The sequence below is a fragment of the Henningerozyma blattae genome, chromosome 2 (assembly GCF_000315915.1).
Source record: "Henningerozyma blattae CBS 6284 chromosome 2, complete genome".
Lineage (NCBI taxonomy): Eukaryota > Fungi > Ascomycota > Saccharomycetes > Saccharomycetales > Saccharomycetaceae > Henningerozyma > Henningerozyma blattae.
Window position 1 is genome coordinate 1,970,879 of NC_020186.1, and position 14,379 is coordinate 1,985,257.

The 14,379-nt window shown below is 32.5% G+C and overlaps 6 protein-coding genes across 6 annotated transcripts in view; 4 read left to right on the forward strand and 2 right to left on the reverse strand.

Annotated features, from left to right (window-relative positions):
- Window positions 1-2,044, reverse strand: part of TBLA0B08250 (uncharacterized protein) — a gene marked incomplete at both ends in the record, with an annotated part of 4,044 nt that extends 2,000 nt beyond the window's left edge. The window contains one exon of the mRNA XM_004179111.1: window positions 1-2,044. This exon is cut by the window's left edge and continues 2,000 nt beyond it. Coding sequence (XP_004179159.1) covers window positions 1-2,044 — 2,044 coding nt within the window.
- An 834-nt stretch (window positions 2,045-2,878) lies between these two features.
- IZH1 (PAQR-type receptor) lies at window positions 2,879-3,769 on the forward strand (the record flags this gene model as incomplete). Its single annotated transcript, XM_004179112.1, has 1 exon — window positions 2,879-3,769. The coding sequence occupies one exon, from the start codon at window positions 2,879-2,881 to the stop codon at window positions 3,767-3,769; it is 891 nt and encodes a 296-aa protein (XP_004179160.1).
- A 3,185-nt stretch (window positions 3,770-6,954) lies between these two features.
- On the forward strand, window positions 6,955-7,293 carry MZM1 (Mzm1p; the record flags this gene model as incomplete). Its single annotated transcript, XM_004179113.1, has 1 exon — window positions 6,955-7,293. One exon carries the CDS (start codon window positions 6,955-6,957, stop codon window positions 7,291-7,293), a length of 339 nt encoding a protein of 112 aa, XP_004179161.1.
- A 286-nt stretch (window positions 7,294-7,579) lies between these two features.
- On the forward strand, window positions 7,580-8,362 carry TPT1 (tRNA 2'-phosphotransferase; the record flags this gene model as incomplete). The annotated part of the gene is made up of 1 exon (XM_004179114.1): window positions 7,580-8,362. One exon carries the CDS (start codon window positions 7,580-7,582, stop codon window positions 8,360-8,362), a length of 783 nt encoding a protein of 260 aa, XP_004179162.1.
- Window positions 8,363-8,616: 254 nt separating this feature from the next.
- RSM28 (mitochondrial 37S ribosomal protein mS46 RSM28) lies at window positions 8,617-9,666 on the forward strand (the record flags this gene model as incomplete). Its single annotated transcript, XM_004179115.1, has 1 exon — window positions 8,617-9,666. One exon carries the CDS (start codon window positions 8,617-8,619, stop codon window positions 9,664-9,666), a length of 1,050 nt encoding a protein of 349 aa, XP_004179163.1.
- A 327-nt stretch (window positions 9,667-9,993) lies between these two features.
- On the reverse strand, window positions 9,994-14,190 carry VPS3 (CORVET complex subunit VPS3; the record flags this gene model as incomplete). Its single annotated transcript, XM_004179116.1, has 1 exon — window positions 9,994-14,190. One exon carries the CDS (start codon window positions 14,188-14,190, stop codon window positions 9,994-9,996), a length of 4,197 nt encoding a protein of 1,398 aa, XP_004179164.1.
- Window positions 14,191-14,379: the final 189 nt, after the last annotated feature.

Below are 14,379 nucleotides of genomic sequence, written 5' to 3' on the forward strand. Positions count from 1 at the left end.
AGGTAAGGTAGGTAGGTAGGTAGGTAGGTAGGAGGTAGGTAGGTAGGTAGGTAGGTAGGTAGGGTAGGTAGGTAGGTAGGTGGGTGGTGGTGGTGGTGGTGGTGTGAGGAGGAGGAGGAGGTGCATGAGAAGAAAGATGAGAAGGGGTATGAGAAGGGGTATGAGAAGGGGTATGAGAAGGAGTTGGTATTGGAGAGTTTATTGGCGATTGTAGAGGAGATTGTAAGGGAGTGATTGAATTTGAAGATGATACTTTACGAGATTGAGATTGAGAATGCGACTGCGATTGCGTTTGAGGTAATGATTCATAATAATTCATGCATGGTAGACTATATTTTGGATTAATAATGATTGTTGGAATGTTATTAGGTATAGACTTCATTGAATCAGAATTCATCTTGTAAGGTTTAATATCTGGACTATCAAGATACCAAATATTCCAAGGGTTTGAAAAGTCCTTTGATCTATAAAACAAATGAGATTTAATTTGATGGATGGTTAATCTATTGTTTGGGTTTTTAATTAAAATTTTTTTGATCAAATCTCTAAGGATTGTAGGGAATCCAGCTGTAAAGGCATATTGTAATTTAATAATTTTTTGGAAAGTCAAATATTCATTTGTTGCTTTAAAAGGAGGTTTACCTGCAATTAATTGGAAAAGGATACAACCGAATGCCCAAATATCACATCTTGAATCAGTATAAGAGTCGGTCAACAATTCTGGTGAAACATATTCTGCGGTACCTACGAAGGATTTTGATCTTTCTAATAGGTTAAAATGCGGTTGAGATTGAGATTGAGAAGGTTGAGATGGGTCAAGAATCTTTGCTGTTCCGAAATCTGTGAGTTTGATTTTGAAATCCTTTGTCAATAGGATATTTTCTGGTTTAATATCTCGATGGATGATCCCCATGGAATGGATATAATGGATGGAATCTATAATTTGAGCTGTGAAATAAATTGTGGAGGTTTCATCGAATGAACCATATTTTTTCAAAAGGGTCAACAGATCACCGTTGGAAGCGTACTCTAATAGGAAATATAAATTGGCTTCATCTTGGAAAGTACAATACAATTTAATAATCCCATTGATGGAATTATTTAATTTCTGTAGAGCAATCTTTTCTATATTAACATATTTCACTTTTTTCTGTTTAATCAAATATTTCTTGTTTAAAATCTTGATGGCAAAAGTTTTGTTTGTTTCTTTTGATTTAACCAAGTTGACAGTGGAATAAGAACCATCACCAATCACTTCACCGAATTTAAAATCATTTATCCCCTTTTTAATTATTTCTTTTTTCAATTGGCCTGTTTTTGGATCTACATATTCTCTGGTGAATTTTGCAGCACCTCTTTCCGCCCAATCATTTTTCCTCTTTTGATATGCTGAGATTGTTGGTGTGGTATTGGTGTTGGTGGTGGTGGTGTTCGAGGAAGTAGCAGAAGAGGAAGGTTTTTGCCTTATCTTTTGCTTTTGCTTTATTTTCTTCTTGGAATTTGATGTAGTGCTTTGTATATTTGAACTAGCATTACTCTGCCTATGTTTTGATGAGGCAGTTTGTGAATTGCTTTGCGAATTGCCCTGTGTATTTTGCAACGCACTTTGCATATTTGTATCTATACTTGAATTACTACATAGACTACTACAATCACTTGAAGTGGTGGTAGTGGTAATAGAAGAAGAAGGTGAGATTGTTTGTATGAAATTATGTGTATCAGTTAAAGCTCTTGTATCGTGTAAACTAGTAGGAGTCTCTATAGAATTATTTGTCTCTAGACGATATAAATTAGGTGTACTTTTAGAATTGGCTTGTTGTTCCAAAGTAGCCATATCATTAGTATTATGAACCTGCATCTTATACTCTTGATCGATGGCTATTGTATCTGAAGGAATCAAAGGTCTTGACACCATAGAGGTGTGGTTAGACCCAGCAGCAGTAGCGGTTGCGGTTGCGGTTGCGGTTGCGGTTGCGGTTGCAGTTGCAGTTGCAGTTGCACTTGAAGTTGTACTTGAAGTTCTTGCATTATTGAAGAACGGCATTCCAATTAGGTATATACTAGATTGTTATTAATTCTGTGGCAAATGGCAAATGGCAAATAGTAATGGTAATGGTAATGGTGATGTTGTCGTGCTGGTTGTAGTTAGAATTGACCCGAACTTTGTTTGAGATTAAATTTTTGAGTCTCGTCTCAAATGTCTCCACTCCACTAAAAAAGGCCTAATTAATTTAAATTTAATCATTTCACCCGCTTGTAAATAAATACCGAATGCAAATGCAAATCCTTTATACTGGTTCAACCAGCAATCCAAGTCCCGTGAGGACTACGTCATGAGACATCCCTTTCTCGGCGACGGCACGTGATGACTCTTTCGAAAGCGTTACCCTGCTTTGGAATATTTTTCCTCTTTTCTTTTCTTTTCTTTTCTTTTCTTTTCTTTTTTTCCAGGAATTCACGTGCACAAATTACCCTCCCTGGTTTTATTTTTCTTTGGATTTCGGCTCGTTCGGCATGCTTCCTATTTTGGCACTTCGGCCACTTCTCCTGGAGCAAGATCCCTGTTGCAGGCAATTTGACTAAGCAGCCGTGCATTACCCGGCTTGGTACCGTGATCTCCGCGGATCTCCGCGGAGATCACGGTAAGGGGCAGGGCCCCCCTTGTAAACAAGCTCACGAGATATATCTACATCTGTAGCCATATCTGTAGAAAAGTATACATGATACAAATGTATATAAAAGTGAATCGACCAAACCTGTAGAGAGAGAGAAAAAAAAAAAAACAAAACAAACAAACAAACAAACAAACAAACAAACAAAAAACACCACACGCGAAATACGCCAACTCCTATCATATCCGCTTACATGCTCTCACACAATGTCGAAACATTCATTGCAATTGTGCAATTTTAATGACCTGCCCGATTGGCAAAAGGACAACCCGCTGATTGTCAACTATTATGTCCGAGAAACTAATTCACTTTTCAAATCCCTATGCTCGATATTTCTCTTCCATTCGGAATCGATGAATATTTTCACGCATTTGATTCCTGCGCTATTGTATGCGAAATTCACATACAACGCTATAACAACACTGGAACAAGTGTCCTATCCAATTGTCTTTTATTTGATTTCTGTAATTATATGTTTCTTGCTCAGTTCCCTGTTCCATCTTTTCAAATGTACTTCGGTACAATCCAATGAGTTCTGGGGCAAGCTGGACTATGTTGGTATTTCACTCTTGATCAACGCGACTATTGTTTCGATGGCACTTCTCGGGTTTAACGAGTCGCGTTATACGATCATGAAAAATACCTTTGTGACTCAAACGAGTTGTTTAACCGCTTATGTGATAATCTTGGCCATCAAATCACATCCGAAGCAAGGAGAAAATGAAGATGACAACGATGGTACTTTGTCGGAAGATGATGATTGCTGTTGTGATGACCATAAGGGAACTCGAGCAAAATTGTTTGCCTCGCTGGGTCTTTCCGGATTGATCCCCGTGATCACAGGTCTTTACATCTACGGCCCGAAAGTCGTTTATTACAAGATAAACATACCCATGGTTATTGCCTCTGTGCTGTGTTATATTGTGGGGACACTCATCTACGTGTTCAAAATACCCGAGAAGTTTTATCCCGGAAGATTCGACCTTGTTGGTTCTAGCCACCAATTGTTCCATATCTTTATTGTCTTTGGCACAGTCTGCCATTACCATGCCATCCAAACTGCAAAGAATTTTGCCCTTAATCAAGCCTCGACTTAATTTGAGTTTTACGCTCAGACTCTCTTACTCTACATAACAAGACTACATACACTATACTATACGTCCATACTATTAATACTTAATAAACTGTTCCAATATCTTTCCTTTTTACCGTTTACATTGATTACATTACTCTATATCTTGGCCAGACACATTCCACTAACATTCCCCAACAACACTCGAGGTGTGACAGATTCCAATACATCTCGTATAGGCACAAAAAGTGACATGCCTCATCGACACAAAACCTATAAATAACTTGAAAGCGGGGCTGGATTTCCTTTCCTTTCCCTGCCCTTCCCTTTCCTTTGCTCAATAGAGAATGTAATCATCCTTATGAGCCGTGCCAATCATGCTTCCTATTTGGATAACTCGCCGTCTTTTATTCCTCCATTTTCTCATTGCTCTTCGGCCGAGCCGGGCAACGATCGCATCGCATCCCGTTTCTTTTTTTTCTTATCTTTTCTTCTTCAATCCTCGAATATTGAACATTAAGCATTTCTTATACAAACAAACATTCTCCGACCCAACTCAAGCATCGACTTCCTCTTTCGGCAATACACTTTTTTTCAATTTGTCCAATTACACATGCACATTGCCCATTCTCGGCAATCAACAATGTCCATTATGCCCAGAGAATTGTCGCAGGCCCTTGCCAATCCGTGCCAGAGTGGCCATTTCCTCATCGGGCATCGAAAGTGGGTCATAACCCTATAGGGCAGCCCCTATTTAGAAAGTTGCCTTGGGAGAGAAATACCCGCTGAATTGGGAATAGCCTTTTAATTGGATTACCGTATGTGGGCACACATGTGCCAGACACCCGGCCGGACACACACCGAATAGGGATATGCCGTGGTCGCCGTCCGTGCGCCCTCGTCTGGGATTCACGTGTTGCTGCGGCCGTGTCTCCGCCTTCCACGCTTACCCTCTAAGGCCGCCCGGCTGCAGGTGCACGGATTTAGCACCCTCGCGGTTGCCGATTGAGGCGGCAATCCCGGTTGACCCCGCAACCGAAAGTGCTTTTTACTTCATTGGGTAATGCTGCGGGTCCACCTGCAACACATACATGCGCGCACAAAGGAAGAAACTGCCGCACCCCGTCCGTGTCCGGCGTGTCCGGCGTGTCCGGCGTGTCCGGTTCTTCTCCTTTCTTTTGGTTTGTTTTCTTTGCCCATCTTGGTTTAACGTTCTTTGACAGTAAGTGATGGAAAATGATTGTTTATTTGACAGAAAACAAACAATACAATCAAACACCCAAAATAATTTACTTAAAAGAAATCAAATAAAAAAAAAGGACTATCACACTGAACTGGACGTACAACTGATATATTAATATATTAAGTTTAATATACTAAAAAAAAATTAAATAAATATACAACTCCAAGCCAAAGTGCAAACAAAACTGCAGTGCAAGCCAAAAAATTTATAAATTTAAAAATACTCAAAACAAATAAAAACTCATTAAAGCTAAAGGTAGAAACTCTAATCCTTTACCCTAACCAAGTATATACAATCCAAAGATTTTTTTATATTTTTTTTTAAAATTTTTAAATTTTTTTAATATCGAATAAAAAAAACATAGTGTAGTATATAACAAAGGCAAAGATTTTTGGATTGTATAGTTTATCGTTTTTGCAGTGTCGTATCCGATTTTGCTTCTCATATCACAAGACCGTTCCTTAATACACAATCACAATTACACTCCCAATCGCCATGACAGAAGAGATTTTGTACGAGCTAGAAAAAGACTTCTACAGCGTGAGAAGTTGCAGTTCCAACCACACCCATAGTCTCAGTAACACTGCATCCATCGCCACCACCACAACAGATGATGATACTGATTCCAATTTCATGATCAGCTTGAAAAAACAAAAAGATGAAAATTATAACGTCCATGTGTTGTACCAAAGAAGATTGGCAAGCAATAGACGAAATCAATCGTTGGCCACACAGCAACCACGTCAATCTCAACACAATGGCAAGCAATACACGTTCAACCAAACAGGCTATAGCATGAACATTTTCTACAAGCCAAGTTATTACAGAATCAAGAAAAATAAGACCCAGATGCAAATCCATTTCTACTTGGAACTTCTGGTATTCTCCATCAAGACGCTATTGATGGGTCTTTTCATTAAAAAATTCATCTTTAACAATGGTCTTTCCATAGTGTTGGCGTATGTGATGAGCCAAACAGAAAACTTTATCCATTTTTCAAAGTTCAATCTCTTGAACGCTACTGCGACTTTTACATAAGAACAGACTCATCCTCTCACTTTGCTTTTGCCTTTTTCATATATTCTTACACCAGACTACATCTTCAATTACTAGGACTACTCTTCTTTTTTTTATTATTATTTTTCTCCCCTACAAAATCTGCCTTTGCTTTCGCTTTTGATTTCGCCCTTGCTCTCGCTTACACTTTAACGTTTTTACTGTTACAAATTTTTTTTAAAAAAAAAAAAAAAAAATATTACTAAAGGTTCTTTTTTCCTACATTTATTACGGTTTATTATTATTACTACTATTCTTCCCTCTCGTTTCTTTTCTTTACCCCACTCTTCAATTTTTTTCTATCTGGATTGCCCCTATTTTCCCCCTTTCCTTTTTTTTTTTCTTTACAAAACAATTATACAATCTTAGAACCCTTATTTCCCGAAAAAGAAACGAGCCCTAATTGATAAAAACATTATACAGACTTAAACTTAATAATAATCGTTTGTTAAAAAAGAATTTTTCAATAAAGAATTTTTAAAAGGAAAAAATAACTTAACTTGAAATATTTAACCATACACAAATACATTAAACAACCACCGCCCCTCCCCTCTCTTTACGATATGATATGACTCGTATTAGAAAAGATGCTTTTTGACTATTCAATTCTCACTTTACAACTTTTTTTATTATCTTATATCGCCTCAATTGTATAGATTAAATAGATATTTACGCTTAACGATTTCATATATACATTCATGCCTTTAAATATTTGCTCTTTGTCATCTGTCATGCTCGACTCTCTATTGGAGTCTTATTAGTAGTATTAACTTCTGTTCCCGTTTGGCTCGCACGGATAAATTAAAGTTAAAATAAAACAATAAATTAGATTTTATTAAATCTAATACATTTATACATACATACAGACATACATTCTTCATACAAAAAGAACTTGTCAAACATATATAAAGATGAAATTACATCCTGCATATCGTGCTTGTCTACGATCCATCAATAAAGTTTTCCAAAATGATATAGCAACTTTAAACAAGGCAAAGTTACAATTACATTCAACAACTATCTCCAATGCAAATGTGATTGATAAAATTGAATTGGAATCTAAAATTAAAGAATTATCGGACGTAGCTATTTTCTTAAGAAGAAACGTTGTTCAAGGTGTTCGTGATAATAATGATCCAAAAAAAGCATTCAAGTTGAATATTACAAAGGATACTGAACTTGGTGATAATGATCAAGGAAGGAAAAGAGCTTTCACACCATTAAGAACAAACTCATTCAAACAGAGTTGATGATTTTGGCACTACATTACTCTCATTTGTTCTTTGATCATGGTCCTTTTGTCCTTCTCTTTTTTTTTTCTTTCTTCTACATTTTTTTCTTTTGTTGTCATTTCAATCAATCCTTGTAAATAATTTTTAAAGTTTTCCTTAATGTTGTTTAATTTTTTTTTTTTTATTTTTTTTGTTACAATTTTGTATTTTTAATCACATATATATACTACTTATTTATTACTTTAACATTCCATATAATTTCAGACAATTTGTTGAAAAGAAAAAAAAAATAATTTGCAATATTATGCAAAATAACAGTAGTGATGCAAAGAAAAGAGATGTCCATATCTCAAAAGCCCTCTCGTACCTTCTACGTCACGGTGCAGTGAAAGAAAACCTCAAGATAGATTCAAATGGGTACATTTTGGTTTCAGATCTTTTGAAACATCAAAGGTTGAAATCTTTCAAAACTACTTGGTTCGATGTTAAAAGAATCGTAAGAGACAATGATAAACAACGATTCCATTTGAAAAACAAATCTTCATCACAAGATGATGATAGCGTAGAAAATTGGTACATCTGTGCTACTCAAGGTCATTCATTATCAAAAGTTAAACCGGATGAAAATTCTGGTCTTTTGACACCCATCATTTTATCACAAGATGAAGTTTTCCCCACTCCCTTAATCCATGGTACTTCCGTTGATTCTTTATTTTTAATTATTAAATCTGGCAAATTATCCAAACAAAAGAGAAATCACATTCATTTAACCACTGGTTTGGTCGATTCATTGGAAAATATTAACAAGAAAGATGATGAAACAAAAATTCTTAGTGGGTTCCGTAATTCAAGTAAAATCCTAATTTATTTAAAAACATCTCCTATAGAATATATAAATGATTTACATTTATTAAAATCAATTAATGGCGTTGTCTTAACGGAATCTAACATTCCAATTGAAAATTTCGAGAAAATTGTCATTAGAAATTCCAAGAAAGATGACGTAAAGATTCAAAAATTAATTGATCTACTGAAAGAGAATAATGTTTCCTACGAGTTTGATGCTTCTTGTAAGGGGAGTTTGTAATTGATATTCTTACAATGCATTAACTATTTATCTAAATTTTTTTTTTTTTCTCTCTAAATGACTATCCCTTCCATCTTGCATTATTTTTCTGATTTGCCCGGAATTTAAAGTTTTTAAAAAAAAAGAAAATGTTTACAGTTAATTAGATTCTATAATTATACCTTAATTTTAAAGAAAGTTGATATTAGTTAAAATAAAAAGCTGTGTACAAATAAGCTGCACCGTATTTAAAAACAGTATCCTCATTTTCGAACATGCGTGCTACAAGAAGATTGTACTCTAGTGGATTATCACAAGATTTCTTGGATCAGCTTCTTAAAAAGGCTAATGAAGCTATTGAAGCTAATATTGCAAAAAAAAATGCCAACCCAAGACCTAAACGTAATAATAACTATAGGAATCAAAGTTCTCCTTACAATAAGAAATATGCCAAAAGAAGACCAAATAATACCACGAGTAATTCAAATAGACCCGTTAACTCATATAATAATAATAATGAATTACTCCAATCTCAACCATTGAACTCTCAACCACAATTTAATAAAAATTCAACCTCTAATGCTATGTCTAAAAACGATGAAACAATTTCTAATGCAATGGAAATCTTAAGTTCAGATGTAAATACAACTACACAACCACGAAGATCATTTACTAACATGCAATCTCAAAGAACCAATTCAAATAATAGAATTACGTTTAGAAATAATAGAACTAATAGTTATAAAAATAAAAACTCTGGTAATAATTATAATAATACCCAAAGGAAGTACCCTGTTAAAAAGAGTTTTGTACCAGAAGTTCCAAAAGCTTTTGTTCCATTTAATCCAACTACATTATCTTTACTACCTTATTATTCTAATATTCCAATCAACAATAACAATACTAAAACTTTAAATACAATTAAATCATTATTAACTTATAATAATATGTCAATATCGTTAAATTCTAATGGCAATACTGCAAACTCGATGAAAATCAAGACTTTTAATGATCAACAAAGACCTTATTTGAGTAAAAATATGCTTTTACAAAAAATTTCAAAAAGTGAAGCTTCTAAGTCGAATACTAATGCTTTAGGGCCATTTGAAATAAACAATGAAATTATTGCCACGAATTATACTGGTAAACCAACTACTCTTCCTGCTGTTAAAGTGGACGACTTTAAGGGAAATTCCAAAGAATTGTATTGGAATTATAACGTAGTGAAAAGAAATGTTGAAAAACTTAAAAATTTAGATCAAGAGAAAAAAATAAAATTCATCAACGTTTGTTCTGGTTTGAATGATATTAAAACTATTTTATGATTATTCTCATAGTCTTTTATCCTTCTACTATTAATTTAATGGATTTCATTTTAAATATTTTTACTTGTATATATATAACAATAATAATAATAGATTTTTATATAAATTAAAAAATTTGTATGAATTGGATTATTTGACATATTTTATTTTATTTTATTTTTTTTTTTTTTCACTTTAGAGAAATTACTCTTTCTTTTCAGAATCTATGAACTATTTAAATTTCAAGTTTACATCTTTTAATTCTGTTACTTTTTATCATTAATTGCTAAATATCTATGAATAAATAAAATACAAAAATTGCAAATTACATAAAAAGTAATGCAAATATCAATGCATACTATTAGTTCCATCAGTTAAACATTTGATAATATCATTATATTGCTGAATTTCACTTTTCAATAATTCCTTTTTAATAGTTTGTTCAGTTCTATTAGTTTCATATTTTCTTGTAATGTAATAGAGTAAATCGCCTACTAATTTTAGTGGGATATCCTTAGGTATTATCTTCAATATTTCAAGTAATAAATTAGGATCATCTTTAAAACAATTATAATTTCGTTTTAAAAATTTATTAATATTTCTGAATCTATTAATTTTATCGTGAATATCAATATAATTCTTTAATATTTTTAAAAGATTGTCTTTACTAATGAAATCTTCGACACCAATAAAATCAAAATAATCATATTTTATTTTGAAAATCTCTTCATTGCTTAAGAGATCATTTCTATAATTATTATTAGTTAATTTAAAGCACATTAATAACGATAAAATATGATTAATATCAATTTTTTTAATACATTTATAGAACTTACTAATAAATTCTATTTCTTCCCGATCATCTTCATCTTCTTTAGTACGATCTTTCTCTGAAAAGCAAACATTGCATATATTATTGAAAATAATAAGAAATTCACCAAAATCTGTTTCACTACTCTCCATTTTGATCTTCAAATATTCCTCTATTTTTTTCTTATTATAGTTAAGATCATTGCTATATTCTGATAACCAAATACCAATACTTTCCCACAAATTTTGATCTTTCATCTCTTTTTCCAATTTTACTATGTAGTATTCGAGCATAAAAGTTCTTTCATTATTGTCCTCAATACCCATTTCTTCTAATATAAAAACTTTAATTTCTACGTTATCCTCTAGCTTCATTATTAACCTATCTCTTTTTATATTGCATATGGTCAATAAACTTAGAATACTTTCTATTGTAGATGTTTTGATATCATCGCCCAACCCACTAATAATAAAAACAAATTCGTTAACTATTTCATCCTCTTTATATGCTCTATTTATTTCTATTATATTTGCCTCAATATAATTCAATAAATCAATATATTTCTTTTGCTTCTGTAATAATTCCAACGCTTTACTAATGTTCCCAGTTAATTTATAAATCTGAAGAAGAAACTCTTCTTGTTTTTCACTCTTACTATTTTCTACAATATCAATAATATCTTTAAAGTTGTCAACATCAAATGCATATTTTTTTAGAGTTAATTTTTCATCTTTTTCTAAACTTAGATTAACGATTGCCATGTCAATAGTCTTCTTAATGTTAGTATAATTCTTATAGAATAAATCATTCGCTTGAATAATATTAACATCCTTTTTTTTTGATTGAGCTGATTCGATTTTCTCACGTTGTAGTTTAACAAATTCACCTAAACCTTTCAAAATTTTAATAATGGTTGGGCATTTACTTTCTACCACTTTTTGCTCCTTCACTGTAAATACCAAATCCTGTAATCCCGTATAGCACCATATATCACCATATACTTTGAGATTAAAGATATAAAAGAGCAATAATATATTTACTTTTTTTATATATTTGCACCACTTCTTAATTACATTTTCATCTATAATTTCTTCAAAATTTAATAGTAAAATTAGTCTTAGAGTTAATAAATATCTATTTTCCAATTGCTTAAATGGTGAATTTTTCTCACTCTGAGTGTCTTGTATATATTTCTTAATTTCATGACTTTGCTGATCATTTATATCGTCAAATCTCAAAAGTGGAGTTTCAACGGAAAGTATATGCACACCTAAATCACCATAAATTGCTAATGATGATTTTTTTTCGAATATATTTTCAATATGAGACTTTTGTTTCTGTATATTATTAGAAATATCTTCATCGCCACTAGTAGTTTCATCATACAGATTAGATGAAGGGTATTCATTACCTTGGAAATAAATTGGTTTTTGCACTAGAAAATTCATGACTTTGTTCTTTAAGTCCTTATTAATGAACCCATTGAATACTTCTGAACTTTCACATATAGATAAACTTTTACCGGTTGATTTCAATGTTTGTAGTAAAATTGGTTCTTCATTGGATGAGACATTATAAACTGATATTTCTCGTTGACCATAATCAATAAAAAGGTAAGGGAATTTAATTACAATATTCTTTGGATATCTATCCAAAATAAGAGTCCCGTGAACAATATTACCATGATGATCAACAACTAATCCCATTGCAGTATCTTCTATTGAAGTGCCTCCCGAGACAATCAAGAATTCACTATCATTAAAGCTTAGAATAATAGGTTTCATTAGATCTTTATTTTCACTTACTCTAAATAGTTGAATTGTCTCATCCAAACCGGTATCTATAATTTCGTATGTATTATCTCGAGATACCATTAAGATACTATCATGGGCAGCCCCCTTCGTGACTCCTTTTAAGTCGTATTTTTTGGAAGAAATCATCGACTTTTCTGATATTCTCAAGACAATGAAACCACCGTTTTTAAATGCATAAACTGAATAGCCGCTTGTTTTCTCAGAATACGATTTTAATGTAATATCGTTAACGTTACCAATATTTGGGATATTAGGGGCAGGCGCAAATTCAGGCAAGAGAAATAATGTCAGTTTTCCACCTGAGAGAACTAAAGCCCTTTCAATTTTTGGTAAAAATAAAAACCTATCAATTGGGCTATTTTTATTTTGATCGAATTTAGTTTGTGAGACCAATATATAGTTATTTGGTTCTATTTCAAAATAATGAAGTAAATCACCCTCTGTGGTACCTAAGTAGATATTTCCTTGGTATGCATCTAAACAAGTATACTTCATATCTTTGGGTAAATCGCTAATTATTTGATAATATTTGAATGGCCCTTCTGATCTAGATAATTCAGGCTCTATAACGGGCTCTATGACTTCCTCTTTGCCTGATTCTAGCTCCATATGATCGTCCCTTTTTAGTGTGTCATTATCTTGATTAGTCAATCTATGAGAAATTGTAGAATCCTCTACTTGTTCTTTGGCTGAACCAAGCTGTTTTTCAACTTTTGTACTTGATCGTGGGCTATCATTTTGATCAGCTTGAGCAGCAATATTACTTACATCGGGATCATAACTATTATTATTATTATTATTATTGCCCGGTTCGACTAAATCATCAGAATTATTTGGTTTAGGGGTATCTTTACTATCTGTTGATTTAAATGTCCTTATTACTGATTTATCATAATCTTCATTATTTTCTTCTTCCGTGAGTTTATTTATTGTATCTCTATCGGATACATCATTTGACGGTATTTCAGCAATTGTCTGTAAACTTTCACCTTTTTTGCTTGAAACAGAATCTGATTTTGAACGAGCTTGAATTTCTGCGGTAACTTCACCAGAATCAGGATTGGTACTTTCTTCTTGACTAACAAATGAGTATGGAGCCGATTCTTCTTTTGAAGAATCTTCGTCTTCCCCTATTTCTTCTTCCTTTTTATTTTCTAAATGTTTTTCAGTTGCTGCTTCAGAAAATACGTTTTTTGATTCTTGACGTTCATGAGTTGTTGAATCAGCAAATTCTTTCATTTTTTCATCATAATAGTCTTCTTTCTGTATTTTACCTTTTTTCTGTTCATTTAAGTCAATAATATTTGATTCTTTTGATAAATAAAGTGAATCCTCATTAGAATCATACTCAATCTCTTTTAAGCTTTCTCCAAATTCTTTCTGGTCAACGGTATCAGAACTCTCTAGGAAGTCTACGGTTGATATATCTCTTTCAATTCCAGAAGATCTATCTTCACTAAATGTTATGCTATCTTTTGTAATATTGTAAGGGACATTTCTATTTCCAGAATCATTACTTGTACTCACTAAAATTTGAGGCATACTATTGGATGAACTATCATTTAATAACTGTAAGTTTACTGAACTTGAACCCGTTATTATTGTTGAAGAACCATTATCATAATCATTACTATGATCTTCAGTGGATTCATCCGGGAGAGTGCTTACATCTATTGTTTCCGCTGTTTTATCTTCTTTACGATTTGTAACATGGGATACAGCATCATCATTATCATCATCATCATCATCATAATTATCATCATTATCATCATCATTATCAGTAGGTTTAGTAATAACTACTTTTTTCTCTATCTTTTGGTCTTCATTGTCAGTAGTTTTTCCCCTTTCTTCTTGATTTAATGATTTATTCTTGTCTTTATTTCTTGATTGGCTTTGATTTTTCTTGTTTTTTCTAGCCATTATATTTGGATTAGATTATTCATATAATATTTTACAATTATATAGTACCCTTTAATGTTATTTCCAATTCTGAATATAACTTTTTTTTATCCTTTATAAAGTCGTCTTTTTGAATTATTTTTTGTTAAATCTAGACCAATTTAACTATGAAAACAGTATAAAAAAAAAAGAACGAATAAATAAAGAACA